Source organism: Pinus tabuliformis, chromosome 6 (genome assembly GCF_031772625.1).
Source record: "Pinus tabuliformis cultivar Carrire ecotype Pingquan chromosome 6, CPIR1, whole genome shotgun sequence".
NCBI classification, from domain to species: Eukaryota; Viridiplantae; Streptophyta; class Pinopsida; order Pinales; family Pinaceae; genus Pinus; species Pinus tabuliformis.
The window spans coordinates 1,515,051,767-1,515,072,120 of record NC_142292.1 but is presented as its reverse complement, the minus strand read 5'-3'; the positions used below and the strand labels follow the sequence as shown (position 1 = coordinate 1,515,072,120).

Sequence of the window (20,354 nt, the reverse complement as noted above, 5' to 3'; positions counted from 1 at the left end):
TAAATGCGGTCTTTTCTTGATCCTCTGGTTGAACTAAGATTTGGTTGTATCCAGAGAATCCATCAAGCAATGAAATTATGGATGATCCTACTACCTTCTGGAGAATGTGGTCCATTTTAGGGAGAGGGTAGTTATCTTTTAATGACACTTTGTTCAAGTTTCTGAAATCAACACAGAGTCTGATTTCTCCTATTTTCTTTCTAGTAGTGAATAAATTAGAGACCCAATATGAATATCTAATTTGTGCTATGATTTGTGCATCATACATCCTTTTCACTTCTTTTTCAATTAATGGCATAAGAACTAGATTAATTCTCCTAAGCTTGTGTTTCAAGGGTTTCTGATCCTCTTTGATGGATATCTTATGTTGAATAATGATAGTATCATAAGACTTAAGGTCTTCATAACTCCAGGCAAAGACGTCTTGAAAATCTTTGAACAGACTTATGTATTTCAGCTTTTCATCTGGAGGTAATGCTTTAGATATTTTGATAAGCTTGGGTTTTTCTTCTGTTCCTATGTTACATTCTCCTATGTCTGCTTTTACAGGCTCCATTTTTTGTTTCCTTGCTACATCATTTGAGTCAAACAAATCTTCTAATGGGACAGATACTTTAGGCAAAAAGTTATTTTTAAGGTTTAAAATCTCAGAATCATCATTGATTATTTCTTCTATTTCTACTTTTTCTAAGTTATCTATTTATACTTTAGTGAATTTAGTGGGTTTATCTACATCTAAAGCATTTATATCTAACTCACTGTTTATGATGTTATTTACTGTGCAATCAGTATCTATGTTATAGTTTTGAAACTCTCCTTCAGCATTCATGAAATCATAGATTTGAGAATCTTGTGAAACAATATGCCAATATTTCAGATTATCAGGTATAACAAGTCTGTATCTTACTTCTACATTGCACTAGTCGTTGGGTTGAAAAGGAAATCTACAAGTGCTAGCACAATTAGCCGAACTGTAAGCTTGCATGTTCTGTTTCCTAGGAATAGCAGCAAAATAAGTTTCAAGAAATTCCTTAATTGGATCTAGAATAGTCTCTCTATATTGGCTAAGTCTAGGATCATTCACAAAGTATTCTCCTTTAATTTGTTTTATGATCAATTCCAAGTCTCCCATGATAGAAACTCTCTTGGCTCCAAGTTTTCTTACAATTTGTAGTCCTAAGATTAAAGCTCCACACTTTGCCACGATGTCAGTGCATTTAAAGTTTAATCTAAAGGCATGACCTTTAGAATGATTATTTTCCATGTTGTGAATCCAAACTCCTGCACTTGCTCCTAATCTATTTACAGAGCCATCAAAATCTAAATGCCATAGAGACTCATGAAATATGTTTTCACTATCAGGTGCTTTGTATTTTTCTTCTACAGTTGTGATCTCATTTTTTCCATTGTCTGAATTATGCAAGATAAATGAGTCCACATAAGAATGCATGGAGTATATAGGCTAATTCTATGGTTTTTCTGAACTGCTTACCATGTATTTTATGAATGCTTCTCTGTAAAGCTTTCTTTGCTGACCAAATACAGAAATGGTAGAATATGACATGTCTACCTGTAGAGATCCCTGCAAATTTTCTCCCCATGAGCGAGATAATAGCATTCCATACTTGGGTGGGATATCAGCAACTACTATGTCTATAACAATACTCTTTGTTGGGCACTAGACTAGAGTCACACACAAATATTTAATGAGGCCAAGGCATTTGACATGGCTAGAATCAAAGGAAAACAGGTCCTTGTATGGCCTAGTGATATCTAAGTTTAATCTCCCCATGATTGAATTAGGCATTAGGTTATGGGATGCTCCTGAATCTAGCATAGCATTGTGTAAGATTTTATCATGAACATTTAAGCTAATGTAGAATGGAGGGATACCCCCTTGTTGATTCTTGCCATTTACTTCTAGACCAAATAATAACTCAGGTTGATCATCATAAAGTTTTATAGCATCTTCCCCTTCACCTATGTTTAATGCTTCAGTGATTTGTGCTTTGTATGATTCATTTTTCACTAGCTCTCTCAAAAGAACAAATATTTTCAATTTGGCTATCTCAGTCTTAACGTTGAATGGCAATTGAGTTTTGCCTGACTGTATGAGATCTTCCTTAGCAATTGTGGTCTGTGTACTTTCATCTTCTTTATCAGCACTTGGAAAATCAGTTTATGTATCAGCAGTTTTGTTTTAAATTCTCTTATTTGGAATAGTCTGAGTAACAATTGAACTTTGAGTTTCAGCTGAAGTTATGTCTACAATTTTTGGGTTGGAAGTCTCCTGAGTCCCTCTAGGGAGAATCTGTAGAACTTTGGTCACAGGAGCTTCTGTTATTTTTTTAGTTTGGGTTTGGACTAACTTCTTAGTGGGAACTTCAGTATTCCTTTTGCTTCTAAGGCTATACTATTTGTGAACTTCATAGATAGTAGATTCATAGCCTTGTTTGTGATCAAAGGACTCTCCAGATTCCAATTGTAATTGTTGTAACATGTACAATTCCTGTTCTTCCTGAGTAAGAAAAACAACATCCTTGTTTTTAATACCTAATAGGTTAGTTGGGTGTGTTCACTAGGTTTATAAGGTCAACCATAGTCAACCATGGTCAACCAATTTTTATTAGACATACTAGGTTTAAGAGGTTGACTAGGTTGACCATTGTTTTCATTTCTTATAAACATTTATTAAGTTTATTAGGTTTACTGTGTTTAAGGATGAACTAGATTTATTAGGTTGGATTACATTTACTAGGTTTACTACATTTACTTGGCTGACCTAGGTTTTCTATGTTTACAAGGTTGACGTTGGTTTACTAATTGACCGATGTTTCCTAGTTTAACCATGGTTTACTAGGCTAACCTAAGTTTACTAGGCTTAAAAAGTTGACCTAGGTTTACTAGGTTGATTTAGGTTGACCTAGGTTGACATAGGTTTAGTAGGTTTAATAGGTTTACCTAGGTTTAATAGATTAACCTAGGGATACTAGGTAGACCTAGGTTTAATATGTTGACTATGTTTACATATGTTTAGTAGTTTGACCTAGGTTAATTAAGTTTACTAGGGATACCTAGGTTTATGTTTATTAGGTTTACTAGGTTAGACTTAGTTTTACTAGGTTCACCTATGTTTGCTAGGCTTATTAGGTGAGCCATAGTTAATCATGGTCAACTAGTAAACCATAGTCAACTATGGTCACTATGGTCGACTATGGAAAACCTTGGTTAACCATTGTTAACCATGGGTAACTATAGTCAACCATGATCAAACATAAACAACATGATGAACCATAATCCATCATCATCTATCATAGTCAGCAATAGCTAGATATGGACAATCGTGATCATCCATTGGAAACTACAGGTTGACCATAATAAACCGTCTACATGAATAACTTGAAAATATTTAGCCATAGTGAGTGATGGCCTAGTAATCCTCCTCACACAAGTTTGCAATCAACTAGCATAGACACATTAATAAAGTGGTTGAAATATGCCTATTGACATCATTTTCCACCTTTTAATGCTCTTCAAAAATGTATGGAAGGTGGATTAGGGTATCCATACCCAACATTAATACAAATAACAATAGCCAACCTACCAAGCATTAATAAAAATCACAACAACCATAATTGATGAAAATTAGTAGGCCTTTCATTCATTCACCCAAATTTGTTTGGGGAAATAGAACTCTCATAAGACAAAAATTATCTTAAATTTCACATGCCATAGTATGGAGCATTGTAAATTAAAAGCCTATGCTCCAAAAATTGATGATCTACTATGGACTAAGCAGTTATGACCTAAATGATTCTGACAAATTGCAGAGGCCTTGGAATCGATTATTGTAGATTACAAGCCTATGCTCCAAAAAGTAGTCATTTTCAACACACTGAGCATGCGTGACTTGAACATTTGAACAAAAAAAGAAAACATAGGTTATTAACTAATAACATGATTAAATCTTGCTAGATTAGGAAGGTAGAAAGGTTTTGTAATGAATTATTTGTGAAACAGATTGACAGGGAGGAAAGAAATAAAATGTAATAATAAGGGATTGATGTTGGTTTCAGGTTTTGGACTCCACTCACCAACTTTGTTAGATTAGAAAAAAGAACGATGACCAACTATGAACAATCTAAAAAAAAATGGATGAATACTCCAATTCAATTACGAGATATAAGAGCTATAATATTCAAATAAATGATAAAGAGAAGACATAACAAGGAACCCCACAACATAAAAAGAAACAACACACAAGAATTAAAATTATATTTGTGTATTACACTTCTTCACAAGCCTCACTGACTTGGTGAGAGAAGCTTACAATAATTTGTTTATATAGGCATGGATTCTCCAATACCTTCACTTCTGGATTTTTCTACAGAATTTCAACCATTCCTTTTACATAATTGGGCAAAGAAATTATCTAGATTTTTCTAGAGAACAATCTGACTTCTATGTATTTTTCTTAGAGTGTATCCCTGTTTCTTCTAGCAAAGTCTAGAATTTCTGGTTTCTAGAATTTTCCTTAACCTTATTTAGGTTCGAATTTCAACATTCTCCCACTTGAATCTAAATGAAGGTATATTTAGATGATCCTTGCCTAAGTTTGCGCATCAAGTCACTCCAATGCCTACCAAGCTTCTACATAACTCGTGCTTATCTTTTGGAAAAATCTTGGTGAGCATCTTAGTAGGTTTTTCGCCACATGAATTGTTTCTAGATTGAAATGTCGTTCCTCCAACACTTATCGTATCCAATGTTACACGAAGTCAATGTGCTTGGTTCAAGAATGGAATGTTGGATTATTTTTTGAATGAATAACACTTCGAATGTCACAATTCAACACAAGTTTTCCTTGTTTTATTCGTAGCTCACCAAGGGACTATTGCATTCGCAACATTTATTTGCAAGCTTCTCTCACATTTATGTATTCTACCTTAGTTGTGGATAGAGCTACTATTTTTTGTATCCTAGATACCTAAGACACATCTTCACATGCAAATGTGTACACATAATCAGTGGTGGACATTCTAGTGTCCACATCCCTATCCATATCTACATCTGTACATCCTTCAAGCATAATATCATTATTTCTAAAACACGAATAAAAATGACTAATATCTTTCAGACACCTCAAAATCCATTTTACTACTTGCCAATGTTGTGTGCCCAGATTAGCAAGGAATCTACTCACTACTCCCACCACATGTGCAATATATGGCCATGTACATACCATGTCATACATCAATCTGTTGATTGCTGAAGCATAAGAAACCATACTAATTTATTATTTCTCCTTGTCATCACAAGGACATAAATTAGTGCTTATCTGAAAGTGGGATACAAGAGTATTGACACGCCTGGAATCCTTCATATTAAACCTATCAAGAACCTTCTCAATATATTTTCTTTTGACAACCATAGCTTTATGTTATTTCTAATACGAATAATATTCATTCCTAATATCTATTGTGCTCAACCCAAATCCTTCATCACAAAATGCCTTCTCACATCATTTTTAACTTGTTAATCATTATCTTGTCATGTCCAACAATTCATGTCATCCACATACAACAGTAGTATAATATAATTTTCATGGTCACACTTCCTGATATAGACACAATGATCAGCTTCTATTATTTTAAAACTATGTATCAACACGAATATATCAAATTTATTATACCACTGGTGAGGTTCTCATTTCAACCCATAAAGGCTCTTCTTCAATTTACAAACTAGATTCTCTTTACCTTTTAATTTGAAACCTTCAGGTTTTCTCCATACAAATATCCTCCTCTAATTCACCATGACGGAAGATAATGCTTACATCTAGTTGTTCACATTCTAAATCCAAGGCAAAAAAAAGACCAATAATGACACTAATGGATGACATCTTAACAATAGGTGATAATATTTCATTAAAATCAATACCTCGTTTTTGGGAAAATTCCTTCACTACAAGTCTTTCGTTGTACCTCTTCTTTCTTTCACCCTCATGCTTGATTTTGTAAACCCATTTGCTATGTAGGACACTTATTCCTTTTGGAAGCATCACTAACTCCTAGGTTTGATTTTCTAAAAGGGTTTTGATTTCTTCTTTCATGGCCTTCTTCGATTCTTTGATATGAGAATTTTTACAAGCTTCCTAAAAGCAATCAAGCTCTCCTTCATCAATGAAAAAAATATAGTTTGAGGGAGGATACCCCTGTGATGGATTATGAGTCCTAGTAGATCTATGAACTAGATGTGGTGGATTTTTTTCCAATTGAACCTGTTGCAATGGTTGTTGTGGTTGGAATTCTTGTAATGGTTGTTGCAATTTTTCTCATCCTTGTTCATATTGATGTCCATCATGTTCATTTCCTTGCAGTGGTGGAAAATTTTATTGTTGTTTTGTCGACTTGTCAACAACTTTGTTTACCTCCATATTTCCTATAGACCTTTTAAATATTTATGATTCATTAAATATGACACCTATGCTTCTAATAGTTTTATTTTTAACTAGATCCCATAGTCTCTAAAGAAAATCACCATTAAAATATCCCAGAAAAATGCATTTCATGGATTTATCATCTAGCTAATTTCTTCTTTTTTTTTGGGAATATGCACAAATGCTTCACATCCAAAACTTTTGAGGTGAGAATAGTTTACCTTCTTTTAAGTCCAGAATTCTTCAGGGATCCCACCATCCAAGATTGCAGAAGGAAATCAATTTATGATGTAACATGTTGTCCATAAAACTTTTTCCCAAAAGTGTTTTTCCAATCCAAAATTTGATAACATACTTCTAACATTCTCTATGATAGTGGGGTTCATACTTTCTGTAACACCAACCAATTTAGGAGTACTATTAAGAATAGACTTCTCATGCATTATACCAAACTTGCTACAGTAATCCTTAAAAGAATTTTAGCAGTATTGTCCAACATTATATGTTCTTAAGGATTTCAATAATTTGTTAGCTTCCCTTTCAACATAAACATGAAATTTTTCGAATATTTCAAATACTTCTCTTTTAGCATTCATGGAGAAGGCCAAAAATTTCATGGATGCATCATCTATAAATGTCGCAAAGTATGAGGCTCCTCGTAGTGACTTAATATTAACAGACCGAAATACTTCAGAATGTACTAATTCTAATAGATTTTTCTTTCATTCATGGCCACTTCTAAGAAATGAAACCCTTCATTTCCTACTATATATATAATGCTCACAGAAGTCAAGTTCATATGATTGAAACTTGTAATTCGATTTTTCCCGGTAAGGATTTTTAGACCCTTCTTGCTCATGTGATTGAAGCACTTATGCCATAAATCTGTTGAGTCTCCTTCTTTTGTAATAACAACAACACCTTATTTTTTTGTTTTTTCCGTCAATATATATAGGTCTCCTTTCTTCGATCCTCTAGCCATGACCAATGCTCCTTTATTGATTTTCTAGCCATTTTTCCCAAAGCTTGTGGTGCAACCTTCATCATCCATTTGTCCCATAGAGATTAGGCTCATGTGCATTTCTGGAACATGTCTGACCTATTTCAACAAAATATACTTTCCCTCCTTCATTTCGATCTCAACATCTTCCACTCCAACAATTTTACATAAATGTTTGTTTCCAATATGTATTCTACCACAATCACCAGTCTCATATGTATTTAAATTACCTTTACTTGGAGTTACATGGTGAGATTCCCTAGAATCAAGGATGCAATGAATGCTACAGCTAGAGGTATATAATCATGCATCTTCTAGTGAGATCGTAAATAAAACATTACTTTCTGAAGCTACAATAGTGGTTTCCCTTCATTTGTGCTAGTTTATTTATGATTTGCGTTACCTGATTTTTGTTTCTTCTGCTATCGATTCCAAATTTGGCATTCCCTTTTCACATGTCCCAGCTTCCCAAAATCTGTGATTCTCCATTCCTTTGATTTCAATTTTCCTCTTGACCTCGAATGCATTGAATGAGCTCAATCAATCTTCCTTCCACGATTAGTGAAGGTTAGAGCTTCTCCTCCCTGTTTTTTTGTTATTAACTTGCGATGAAAATCCTCATTCATTAAACTATTGTTGATGTCATCAAACTTCAAGGTCCTTGCAAGTGTTTAATGTCGATAACTTCTATCAAATTCTCTCAACTATCTGACATAGAGCACAATAATAAGATGTATCTAATCTCATCATCCAAAATAATTTTGACAGAGGCAAGCTGACTTGTAATTATATTAAACTCATTTAAATGATTTTCCAATGAAGCACCTTCCTTCCTCTTGAGATTGTACAACATTTTCATCAAGAAAACTTTGTTTGATGCCATGTATTTCTCATATATATCATGCAACATTTTCCATAGCCCTTATTTTGTCTTCTCTCAAGCGACATTAAAATATATGTTGTTTTCCAAACATTGATGAATTGTGGCGATGGCCTTTCTATCCAAGTTATTCTTGTCTTCATCCATCATCAATGAGGGCTTGTTTACTACTCCCTCAATCGACAAATAATGATCCTTTAAAATTAGTATGTCCTCCATTTGTGCCTTCCATGGGGAAAAAATAGCCCATTTAATTTCTCCATATCACTTAATGTGACTATCCCCATGCTCGTAACTCTCCTCAACAATAATTTGGAACCCAAAAATAAATAAATAAATAACTTGGCTCTCTCATACCAATTGTTAGATTAAAAAAAAGAATGTTGAAAAACTGTGAACAATCTAAATTTATTTTACAAAGACTCCAAGTTAATTACAGGATAGAAGAGCCACAATATATAAATAAATTATAAAGAGAAGACACATCAAATAAGCCCACAACAGAAAAAGAAACAACACAAAGAGCCAAACTTATGTTTTTGTGTTACTCTTATTCACAAGCCTCAATGACTTGGCGAGAGCAACTTACAATCACTTATTTACATAGGAATGGATTTTCTAGAGCCTTCACTTCTAGATTTTTCTAGAGCATTTCAACTATTTATTTTAAAAAATTGGGAAAATAAATTATCCATGTTTTTCTAAAGAACAATCTATATTCTATTTACTTTTTTCATTTTTTAAGAGTGCGTCCCCGTTTCTTCCAATTGGGTCTCGAATGCTTAGTTTCTAGAATTTTCTTGAACCTTCACTAGCTTCACGTTTTGACAAATTCTTGATGCGCAACAGTGCAAGAAAGGTTTTCCATTATAAGTGCTAACAAAATAAGATAATAATATTACTTTCATATACTCTTCCCAAATAGAAAATGAATTTTCCATTATAAGTACTAACATAATAAGATAATAATATTACCTTTGTAGACTCTATGCTATGTGAGCTTACAACTCACCATACTTAGCTTATAGGGAAATGAAGTGTTAGAATAGCCAACTCTAACAAAAATTAACACTAATGGAAATTGTATGTTGGTGTTATATTGCATCTTTATAGAGACAACATAATCAAAGTAAGAAATTGTTACATGTTCAACTACGACATAATAAACTAAATCATTTGACATTCAAAGACATAATAGTAACCAGTAATTTTATTTCTATTTGGAAACACTGAATAACAATTTGGGAATTGCAAGTATTTTCTGGAGTAGCATGATTCGGATTATCCACAATATTATGTTTCTTATGTCGACGTTTCGAACCCCAAAGGGGGTCCATCCTCAGGACCAAATTTGATAGAATATGAATGACAGCTATTTCGAAATAACTATCATTCATATTCTATCAAATTTGGTCCTGAGGATGGACCCCCTTTGGGGTTCGAAACATCGACATAAGAAACATAATACTGTGGATAATCCAGATCATGCTACTCCAAAAAACTACCACAGAAGCTTAAAGTATTTTCTGATTTTGTCACATTTATTAGAACCATTAGAGCCATTGACTCATAATATTTCAAATATCAACTTTCTTGTATCTCCAAATTCATATTTATCTTTTCACATATATTTAATAGAATAATAAAAATAAATAAAATTCTATAAATCCATTTTTACCTTTTTCACATTTACTCAATAACCCTATGAAATGAAATTACTATAAAAATTACTTAATTCACATTTACTTAATAACCCTATGAAATGAAATTACTATAAAAATTACTTAAATATTTTAGGTTAATTTTCTTGATAAGCAAATATAAAGATTGATTTTTTTCCTTTCTTTTAAATTGGGATTTTTATTATATAAGTTCTCACGAAATTTAAATTTTATTATTGTTTAAATTGTGTTTAAATTGAAAAAAACTGTATTTCTCATAACGAATGAGCCAGAACTCCAACTGAATCCGTGCGCCGATGGCGTTGGGACAGTCTTCATAAACCATCTGTGAAGCTTCCTCAGACACGTCGCCTTTGCATTGAAGAAGACAGTTGACTTCACCAGGTGAATATGTGGCGAATCCCCCACTGCGGGCAGCGGCATTCACCAGGTATTTCACTACTGCGTTCACGTCGCTCTTGAATTCACTGCCATTTCTGTATTTTTCTACATTGCAGAGACCATAAATAAACGGATCGGATTTCCCATCCACAGGTGAAATTGAAATCAAATGAAGCTGCAGCAGGCCAGGTAACAATAACGGCATCGAATACCACGGCCATCTTATCATGCCTTCCATCTTCGACGTTTCCAGTGAATACAGATGAAGAAGGCGAGAAGTTATATTGTTTTGTTCTATGTATTGCAAGAGAATTTATAGAAGAAGATGCAGGGATGCGCAGGGATTAAAGTCACCACGAGTTAGTGGTGGATATTGCTAGATAAAATCAGATGGGCAGCGTCAACTTCTAGAAGAAACCGATGTGATATGGTAGACTTTGCACAGCCATTAATACATGAAACAAAATCAAAGTCAAGCATTGATATCCAGCATGTCAAGTTGGCCAAATGAGTGGAGTAGTAATGCCAGTGATTCGTGAACACCGTCCGAGATTTGTGTCTTATATTTTCAGAGAGCCATGAGCCGGCTTGAATAAGATTCATGGAACTGAATCTCCACGTTATAGGTGAGATGGCGACGTAATGGACTTGGAGATGAAAGGGTCATGAGAATATAATTGAAGTAATAGCGACGTATCTGGAGCATTCGTGCGCTTGCCCTGTGACTCTAGAGACATTCACCCAGTATTGCGATACGGTGTTGACGTGGAACGGAGACGAATTATAACGGAATCAACACCAATTGAGGCGGAGTTGAGTCTGACAGCAACGCATCCAAAAAGTCAACTACTAAGATGTAACAAGTCAACCATTTTGAATAAGATGCTTTATGGGCTACAGGGACGCACATGAATCATAAAAAAATGTGGGGGAATGAACGAAGATATTATCGCCCAACTTGCCTTCCATAAGGTCAAGCCTCAATACTGTCTGTAACGAGCAGCTGTGAGCGCATTTAGTGGAGTAGCAACCTATGTCATATTCATTGATCGTCTTGGCTCGCCAGTTAGCGGATAGGGGTGGTGTCATTATTTTGGATTCTTGTGTTATTTTGTTTTTTTATATAAAAAATATCTCGTGAGGATATATTTTTTCTATCACAAATAAGATTAAAGTTAAAAAACTCATTGATATAAAAGATGATACAATATAATTACGTTGTAAGGTGTTTTTATAAAGTAGAATTCTCTCCAATGGCATTTGTTGTTTTATGTGTTTTTGATTTAAGTGTTAGACGATAGAAATCGCCTAATTATACCAATTGAGTTGGCCTAGTTGGCCTAGTTCCTCTCTCAATAACGAGATTTTCTAACAACATCTATAACCTGACGTTCCTCTAAATCCAGGAACTGAAGGCAGTGCTTTTGCAGGGTCTTTCGAGCTAGGCATTACGGGTTGCTTCAACTGTTTGAGAAAGATGGCCTTCGTGGGAGTCTGGGAAGGGCTTTCTTGCAGGGACTCACTCTCTTCTGCGGATGTGCGTTTTCCACTTCCTTGCTCCCGGCCTGCCCCATAAGCAACCTTCAATCTCTGAGGTGCATAATTTCCATGAGAGGGCAACAGTGCTTGATAATTGCATCTGCATTTCTTTTAGTTACGAGCATTGATCTTTTCCTGGTAGTTTACCCTAGAATGTTCAATGTCCTCATTGAACATGCAATATTATTATGAATGTAGTCTAGAACGTAGTGTTATATTTATGTTGATAGGTTTCTCGTCACATCAGAATTTGCGGGTTGATAATTTAAGTCACAAAAAGAATGAATAAATTGAATCTGAATTTCTACATTTCCACCGTCAACTAGGCCAAAGGGATTTTTCCTCCACACTTTTAAAGAATCTGTTGTATGAACAAATATTAAACCGTGGAAATTGAATGCCATGGCCAATCCAATCCAATCAAAAGGAAAACAAAGTCTATAGTGCAAACCCATATCTCTGTGTCATGTTTGAAAGTTGTCTATTCCATGTTCCATGTTCTGCACGAATAAGACCAATATTAGATACTCTAAAAAAATTGTTTTTGTTGTTTAACATGTGGTTACTAAACTTTTTTTTTAATCTTGGGTAAGAATCTCCTCCTCCAACAAACGTTGGGTCTCTTTTAAATGGTCAGTGAACTTTTCGACAATGTTTTTTGTGATCCTCTTTTGAGATGCGACATGCTTAAGCCATGCAATGCCCACAAATACTCTGACATTACATGCTTCTGATGCAAAGACTAGATTCTCAAGCTCTCTCCTTACCTGGAGCTATACACATTCAAAAAATAGCTCACATTGTGTTGCAAATTGAAGATTCTATGCAAATTGGTAAAATAAGGAAAATGAAACAACAAATCCACTCTCTTTTCAAAATATCCATGTACAATAAATTGTAATGGGTATAATCAAAGAGATGAGGAAGCACCTGAAAATGGTCTCCAAAAGGCACATCATGAAGGATAAGAACTTTGTCAATAATTCATCCATTTCCATTATCAAGCTTTAACTTTTGGTGGATACTTGTGATCTCAACACCAAACCTAGAAACACTTCCATTGAACTTCTACTAGAGTTGTCTCTAGTATACTTTTTGTTTGTAATTTTTCCAAGCCATGGTTCCATAGTTTAGACATCAGATTTCTTCATTACCTTTGTCTAAGAGACCCCCATCATATAACTCCATGAGTGACTCTGCCTATTATTAGGAATTGAAAAAATAATTTTAGTAGGGATGTCTTTTTTAGCAATAGGTAATGACTAAATTAGTAAGGTCCACTTCCCACATGTTACTGAGTTTCATTGTTTATTATATTAGTTTTGTAGCATGCTCTTACCAAAAAATTGACACTACCGTTTGTCCAAAACAACATAAGGATTAGAACAATAACTTGGCAGGAATGCAAAACAAGGAAATACCTTAGAATTGAGATACTTACACTGAAAGGTAATGTTTGTGAATGGACCTTGGTAACGTTGGCTTCCTAAATCCTTAACAATTAAAAGGTATCCAAAATCATTGTTTTGAAGATCCCTTGAATCCGTTGGTCCTTCATCCTCTACTATTTGCATCTTTTGTGCAAGACTAAGTTCCCTATTCCTCCATAGTGCCATGATTGTCTTGTTTGACATATAAATCATAGTTTCTCACGAATGGGAAAGAAAGGTATTTCAATTTTTCTTCAAATGTGAAAATACCTTATCTCAAATCCATGCGCATCCACTCTTTCTTTTCTATTTGCTTCATGGGAATTAATGCAGATCAATCCTCTTTTGGTGATATGATATTAATTCTCCCATTTTTACAAGTGACAGAAGACAATGTATGGTTGCTCTAATGAGAAAAGAACTCAATGTGTACCTACATGGAACATTGAATGAAACAAAGGATTGAAAATGGAACTTGAGTCTTCCTTTGGCATCTATGTACTTTTCACCATGGCTAGCATCAAGGCTTCTGCCTCTACGAAGGAACATGGCCAGAGATGGACTACCCATTGATGCTAACAAAGGAGGTGAAACCACTATTTCCTCTATATGTTCCAACAAGAAGGAGAATTTGGTTTTATGTTTTAGAGATTTGCCTAGAAACCTAACATCCTTGCAGATAAGAGTAAGTTACCCTGCAAAACATAAATTCACTTGAGACCTTTATGTTCTAGTTTGTTACTTGCAGTAAATTATGCAAACGTATCTAAGGCATAGATATCTTAACAACCATTTTTCATTTCATGTAGCATGAAAAATCATTAACCAAAAATTCCTCTCTTGGAAGTCAAAATAACTTCTGGAATGTTGAATTTGTCTGAGGCGAGTGTCGAGAAGTTTGCATACAATTATTTCTCATTCTCATGATGTCCAGAAAAATAGAGAAATCCAGTGAGATATACTATGTCAAGGAAAAGATAGATATCTACTTGAGATTTTAATGTCACATGATGAATACATTTTTTCCAACTTCATTTTCCATCTTTGTTATGTACCGAGTAACCACATCATGACCCTCTGTGTTTGTCAAAAATATCGTAAGGTATATCTAGGATTAACAAGCTTTTGCTAGTCTTCCCTGAAGTGGAATCCAAAAATCAGTCAATTACTGTGAAGTAAATTTCAGAAAATTGATCTTGGCATACCCTAAAGATGTAGCCTCCGTAAAAGGCCCTTTAAAGTTGAAGACTTCTACATCCATCATAGATGGAGGCTCTTGTGTAGAATCATATTCAAATACTTCTGCATAATTATTGGTGGAATGAAATTCAGTGTGGACATCATCAATAGAAACATGGAGAAGCACATAACCTCATAAACAAAAATATATGGACATTTTTATGCACAAAAACAAAATTTTATATATCTAAACTGTAGCAAGAGAATAAAAATATGAAATACATATGATTTAAAAGAAAAAAATATGCATTCCCATTTGTGACATAAAATGTCATAGGTATAGAGACATTTCATAATGCATTGAAAAACCTCAACCCTACATCCTGGGGAGATGTGTCCCTTGTGGTCTTCTAAACACATACTCTGCCTCTTTAGCTAGTGGATATAACAAAGCAAAACACATCATGAAGGATAAGAACTTCGTTAATAATTCAACCATTTCCATTATCAAGCTTTAACTTTTGGTGGATATTTGTGATCTCAACACCAAACCTGGAAACACTTCCATTGAACTTCTACCATATTTATCTCTTGTATACTTTTTGTTTGTAAATTGTCCATGTCGTGGTTCGATAGTTTAGAAAACAATATTTCTCCATATCTTTGTCTAAGCAACCCCCATTATATAACTCCATGAGTGACTCTACCTGTTATTAGGAATTGCAAAAATAATTTTAGTGTGTATGTCTTTCAAAGAAACAAGTAATGACTAAATTAGTAAGAGCCACTTCCCACAGGCTATTGAGTTTCATTTTTTATTATACTAGTTCTGTAGCATGCTCTTACCAAAAAATCATCGACACTACAGTTTGTCAAAAACAACCTAAGGATCAAAACAATAACTTGGCAGGAATGAAAAACAGGGAAATACCTTAGAATTGAGATACTTACACTGAAAGGTAATGTTTATGAATGGATGTTGGTCACATTGGCTTCCTGAATCCTTGACAACTAAAAAGTATCCAAAATCATTGTTTTGAAGATCCCCTGAATCTGTTGGTTGTGCAAGACTAAGTGCTCTATTCCTCCATAATGCCATGACTGTCCTCTTTGACATATAAATCATAGTTTCTCACGAATGGGCAAGAAATATATTTCAAGTTTTGTTCAAATGTGAAACTAGCTTGTCTCAAATCCATGCACATTTGAAGAGGCATTTACATTTCAAGTAGCATGAAAAATCATTAACCAAAATTTCGTCGCTTGGAAGTCAAAATAGCTTATGGAATGTTGAATTTGTCTAAGGTGAGTGTAGAGCACTCTACATACAATTATTTCTCATTCTCATGATGTCTTGACAAATAGAGGAATCCAGTGAGCTATACTATGCCAAGGAAAGGACATATATTTAGTTGAGATTTTAATGTCACATGATGAATATAATTTTCCCAACTTCATTTTCCATCTTTGTTATGTATTGAGTAACCACATCTGGACCCTGTGTATTTGTCAAAAATATCGTAAGGTATAACTTTGATTAGCAAGCTTTTGTCGGTCTTCCCTGAAGTGGAATCCACAAATCAGTCAATCATTGTGAAGTAAATTTCAGAAAATTTATCTTGGCATACCCTAAGGATATAGCCTCCACCAAAGGCCATTTAAAGTCGAAGACTTCTACATCCATCATAGATGGATGCTCTTATGTAACATCATATTCAAATAATTTTGCATAATTATTGGGAGAGTGAAATTCAGCATGGACATCATCAATAGAAACATGGAGAAGCACATAACCTCAATAACAAAAATATCTGGATAGTTTTATGCACAAAAACAAAACTTTATATATCTAAACTGTAGCAAGAGCTTAAATATATGAAATACGTGTTATTTAAAATTAAAAAAAAAATATGCATTCCCATTTGTGACATAAAATGTCACATTTATAAAGACATTTCATAATGCATTGAAAAACCTCAACCCTACATCCTGGGGAGATGTGTCCCTTGTGGTCTTCTAAACACATAATTTGCCTCTTTATCTAGTGGATATAACAAAGTAAAACACATCATGAAGGATAAGAACTTCGTTAATAATTCAACCATTTCCATTATCAAGCTTTAAAGTTTGGTGGATACATGTGATCTCAACACCAAACCTAGAAACACTTCCATTGAACTTCTACCATATCTATCTCTGGTATAATTTTTGTTTGTAAATTTTCCATGTCTTGGTTCAATAGTTTAGACAACAATATTTCTCCATATCTTTGTCTAAGCAACCCCCATCATATAACTCCATGAGTGACTCTACCTATTATTAGGAATTGCAAAAATAATTTTAGTAGGTATGTCTTTCAGAGAAACAAGTAATGAATAAATTAGTAAGAGACACTTCCCACAGGTTGTTGAGTTTCATTGTTTATTATATTATTTCTGTAGCATGCTCTTACCAAAAAATCATTGACATTACAGTTTGTCAAAAACAACGTAAGGATCAGAACAATAACTTGGCAGGAATGCAAAATAGGGAAATACCTTAGATTGATATACTTACACTAAAAGGTAATGTTTGTGAATGGATGTTGGTCACGTTGGCTTCATGAATCCTTGAAAAGTAAAAAGTATCCAAAAACATTATTTTGAAGATCCCTTGAATCTGTTGGTTCTTCATTCTCTACTATTTTTATCTTTTGTGCAAGGCTAAGTGCCCTATTCCTCCATAGTGCAATGATTGTCCTCTATGGCATATAAATCATGGTTTCTCATGAATGGGCAAGAGATATATTTCAAGTTTTTTTCAAATGTGAAACTAGCTTGTCTCAAATCCATGCACATATGAAGAGGCATTTTTCATTTCAAGTAGCATGAAAAATAATTAACCAAAAGTTCCTCGCTTGGAAGTCAAAATAGCTTCTGGAATGTTGAATTTATCTGAGGTGAGTGTCGAGCAGTCTACATAGAATTATTTCTCATTCTCATGATGTCTAAACAAATAGAGGAATCTAGTGAGCTATACTATGCTAAGGAAAAGACAAATATTTAGTTGAGATTTTAATGTCACATGATGAATATATTTTTTCCAACTTCATTTTCCATCTTTGTTATGTATTGAGTAACCACATCAAGACCCTCTGTATTTGTCAAAAATATCGTAAGGTATAACTTTCATTACCAAGCTTTTGTCGGTCTTCCTTGAAGTGGAATCCACAAATCAGTCAATTACTGTGAAGTAAATTTCAGAAAATTGATCTTGCCATACCCTAGAGATGTAGCCTCTGCAAAAGGCCCTTTAAAGTTGAAGACTTTTACATCCATCATAGATGGAGGCTCTTTTGTAACATCATATTCAAATACCTCTACATAATTATTGGGAGAATGAAATTCGACATGGAATTCATGAATAGAAACATGGAGAAGTGCATAACCTCAATCAAAAAAATATTTGGACAATTTTATGCAGAGAAACAAAACTTTATATATCTAACCTATAGCAAGAGCATCCAGATATGAAATGCATATGATGTAAAAGAAAAAATATGCATTCCCTTTTGTGACATAAAATGTCACAGGTGTAGAGACATTCCACAATGCATTGAAAAACCTCAACCCTACATCCTAGGGAGGTGTCCCTTGTGTTCTAAACACATAATCTGCCTCTTTAGATAGTGGATATAACAAACAAAAACACACTAATATGCATCACTATCCATATAGGAAGATTATGTAAACCATTTGTTTATCCTCAACACAAATCTAACCTAGGTTTCTTGTATATAGAAAAATGCCTCTCCCTATCTATTTGTAAATCTTGATCTCAAAGTAGTCTCTTATATCCTCAAAGCTAATATATTGTTGTTTCACCATCTTGGTGAAGTCATTGGGAATTTGGATCCAAACGTATGGTTGGAAAGTCTCATCATAGTATATAGTATCAATGCCATCACTTCATAAATATCATATGACGTGCATATCTTTTTACACTCGAAGGTCTTTCCCTTATCTACAAACCATAGATCTCTCTGTCAGATTACTCACCATCATCTTTAGCCCCCTTGCTTATATGCACACATGTAAATGTCATTGCACTAACATATACCTCACCTTGTATGTACTGTTGGATGATGTGTACTTAGCCAAACACTGAAAAATCCCAGTACACTAGAGCCCAAATAGAGAAGACAACTACCTAGTTGAATAGACTAGATAAACTGATTTAAGATCATAAGAATATATTGATGGAAATGAATGGCTATTACCTTTTTAATATAGTCTTGTCACGGAGCTGCTCAATCTAGAGAAATAGAGGAGTTGATAGTAGAAGTATATTTTTATATAGATGTTTTTAAGCAGATAGGCTTTTTGTATATTGGAATTCGGGTGCATGAATTTTAATTCATTAAAATATTACAAATTATGGATGATACATGATCCAAGAGTTTGTAAAATAGTTTTTTACTTTCAAAGCTCTAATCATGTCCTGTCTTTATAAATTCTTATGTTTACAAATGGAAAATAATTTTTAGAGAGTTACAATGGTCTTGGATTTACAAATTCATATCATTACAAATAGAAAACAATTATTTTGAGAGTTACAATTATTTCAGAATTTTGATGTGCTTATAAAAATTCAATAATTTGAAAAATACATAATACGTGTCTTTTGAGTGGCTTCTTTTCATCCATTTGAATGAATTTCGTTCTGATCCACTAGAATAGGATTGCAAGGATGTGTAAAGTATTGTCATTTCTAGATGTTGCAATTCTCTTTCACAATGTGGAAACTTACATAATCAGATATTTTATTGTAAAAGCATTGCCTAAGGAAATAGAAAGATAACTTTAAAGTGACAACCAAATCTCTTACCCTTGGAGCCTACTTCGTGTCTCTTGAAGAAAGATACTTGGTAAGCTATTTGCACTATTGGTATTGCATTATTCTAATAACCATAGTTTCATTTTCTTAAAAAACCCTTCTCATTTTATATTTTCATGCTAATTTTTATCACACTGATGGAGATTTTTAGCTGGTTTCTTGGAGCATTGGAACAACTTGAGGCGATACATCTTCATAGAGCCCTTTCTGTTGATGACATTGGATCATTTGATCGATGTTCTTGGTTTCAGTGAGTTTGGCTTCTCTTGGCACCTGCTTAGACATAGACCTTTTTGAAATCAATCAGTGGCTTTTTTGGGGAATTTGTTGTAGAGAAGAGAAACAATACATGGCTTCCATCTATGTTACCAATGTTACTACATCAATCAACTTGCAGGGACATTCCCAAATTTAGTGTTAGTCACGTTCTCGCATTTAGTGTTAGTCATGTTGACAGTCTTAGGAGAACATTTGTATTTTCCATCCAGAGGAACAAAGATGAGTTTGGGTACATGGACTACAGTGATATTGAAGCTTGGACTACAGCGATGTTGAAGCTTGTGTAGCTCATTCCATCTTCGAAGGCGAAGACAATTTGTCCTGTATAGAATCTATAAGTCCTGCCAAGTCCTGTCAGGGAAACCTATGGTAGGATCTACCCTCATGTTCTTGTTGGTCATGTTAACATTGAAAACAAACTATTTAGATAGACACATTTTTGTAACAAAAAATTACTATTTTAATTTAATTATTAATAATTATTAAATGAATGGTAAATATTTAATCTCCATAGAATATTTTATCTTCAATAATTTTTTATATGTCATGGTTCTTCTCAAATTTATGCCTTACAACGTATCCTTTACAACACTTAATGCAATTGCTAATTTTATTTATTTTAAATTTATTAATATTAATTACTTATTTAATTTATATAATTATCTTAATT

At 33.8% G+C, this 20,354-nt stretch overlaps 1 protein-coding gene across 1 annotated transcript; it reads right to left on the bottom strand.

Annotated features, from left to right (window-relative positions):
- Nucleotides 1–10,203: 10,203 nt before the first annotated feature.
- LOC149264424 (plasmodesmata-located protein 6-like) lies at nucleotides 10,204–10,620 on the bottom strand. The gene has a single exon (XM_089398910.1). The coding sequence runs from the start codon at nucleotides 10,618–10,620 to the stop codon at nucleotides 10,204–10,206; it is 417 nt and encodes a 138-aa protein (XP_089255036.1).
- Nucleotides 10,621–20,354: the final 9,734 nt, after the last annotated feature.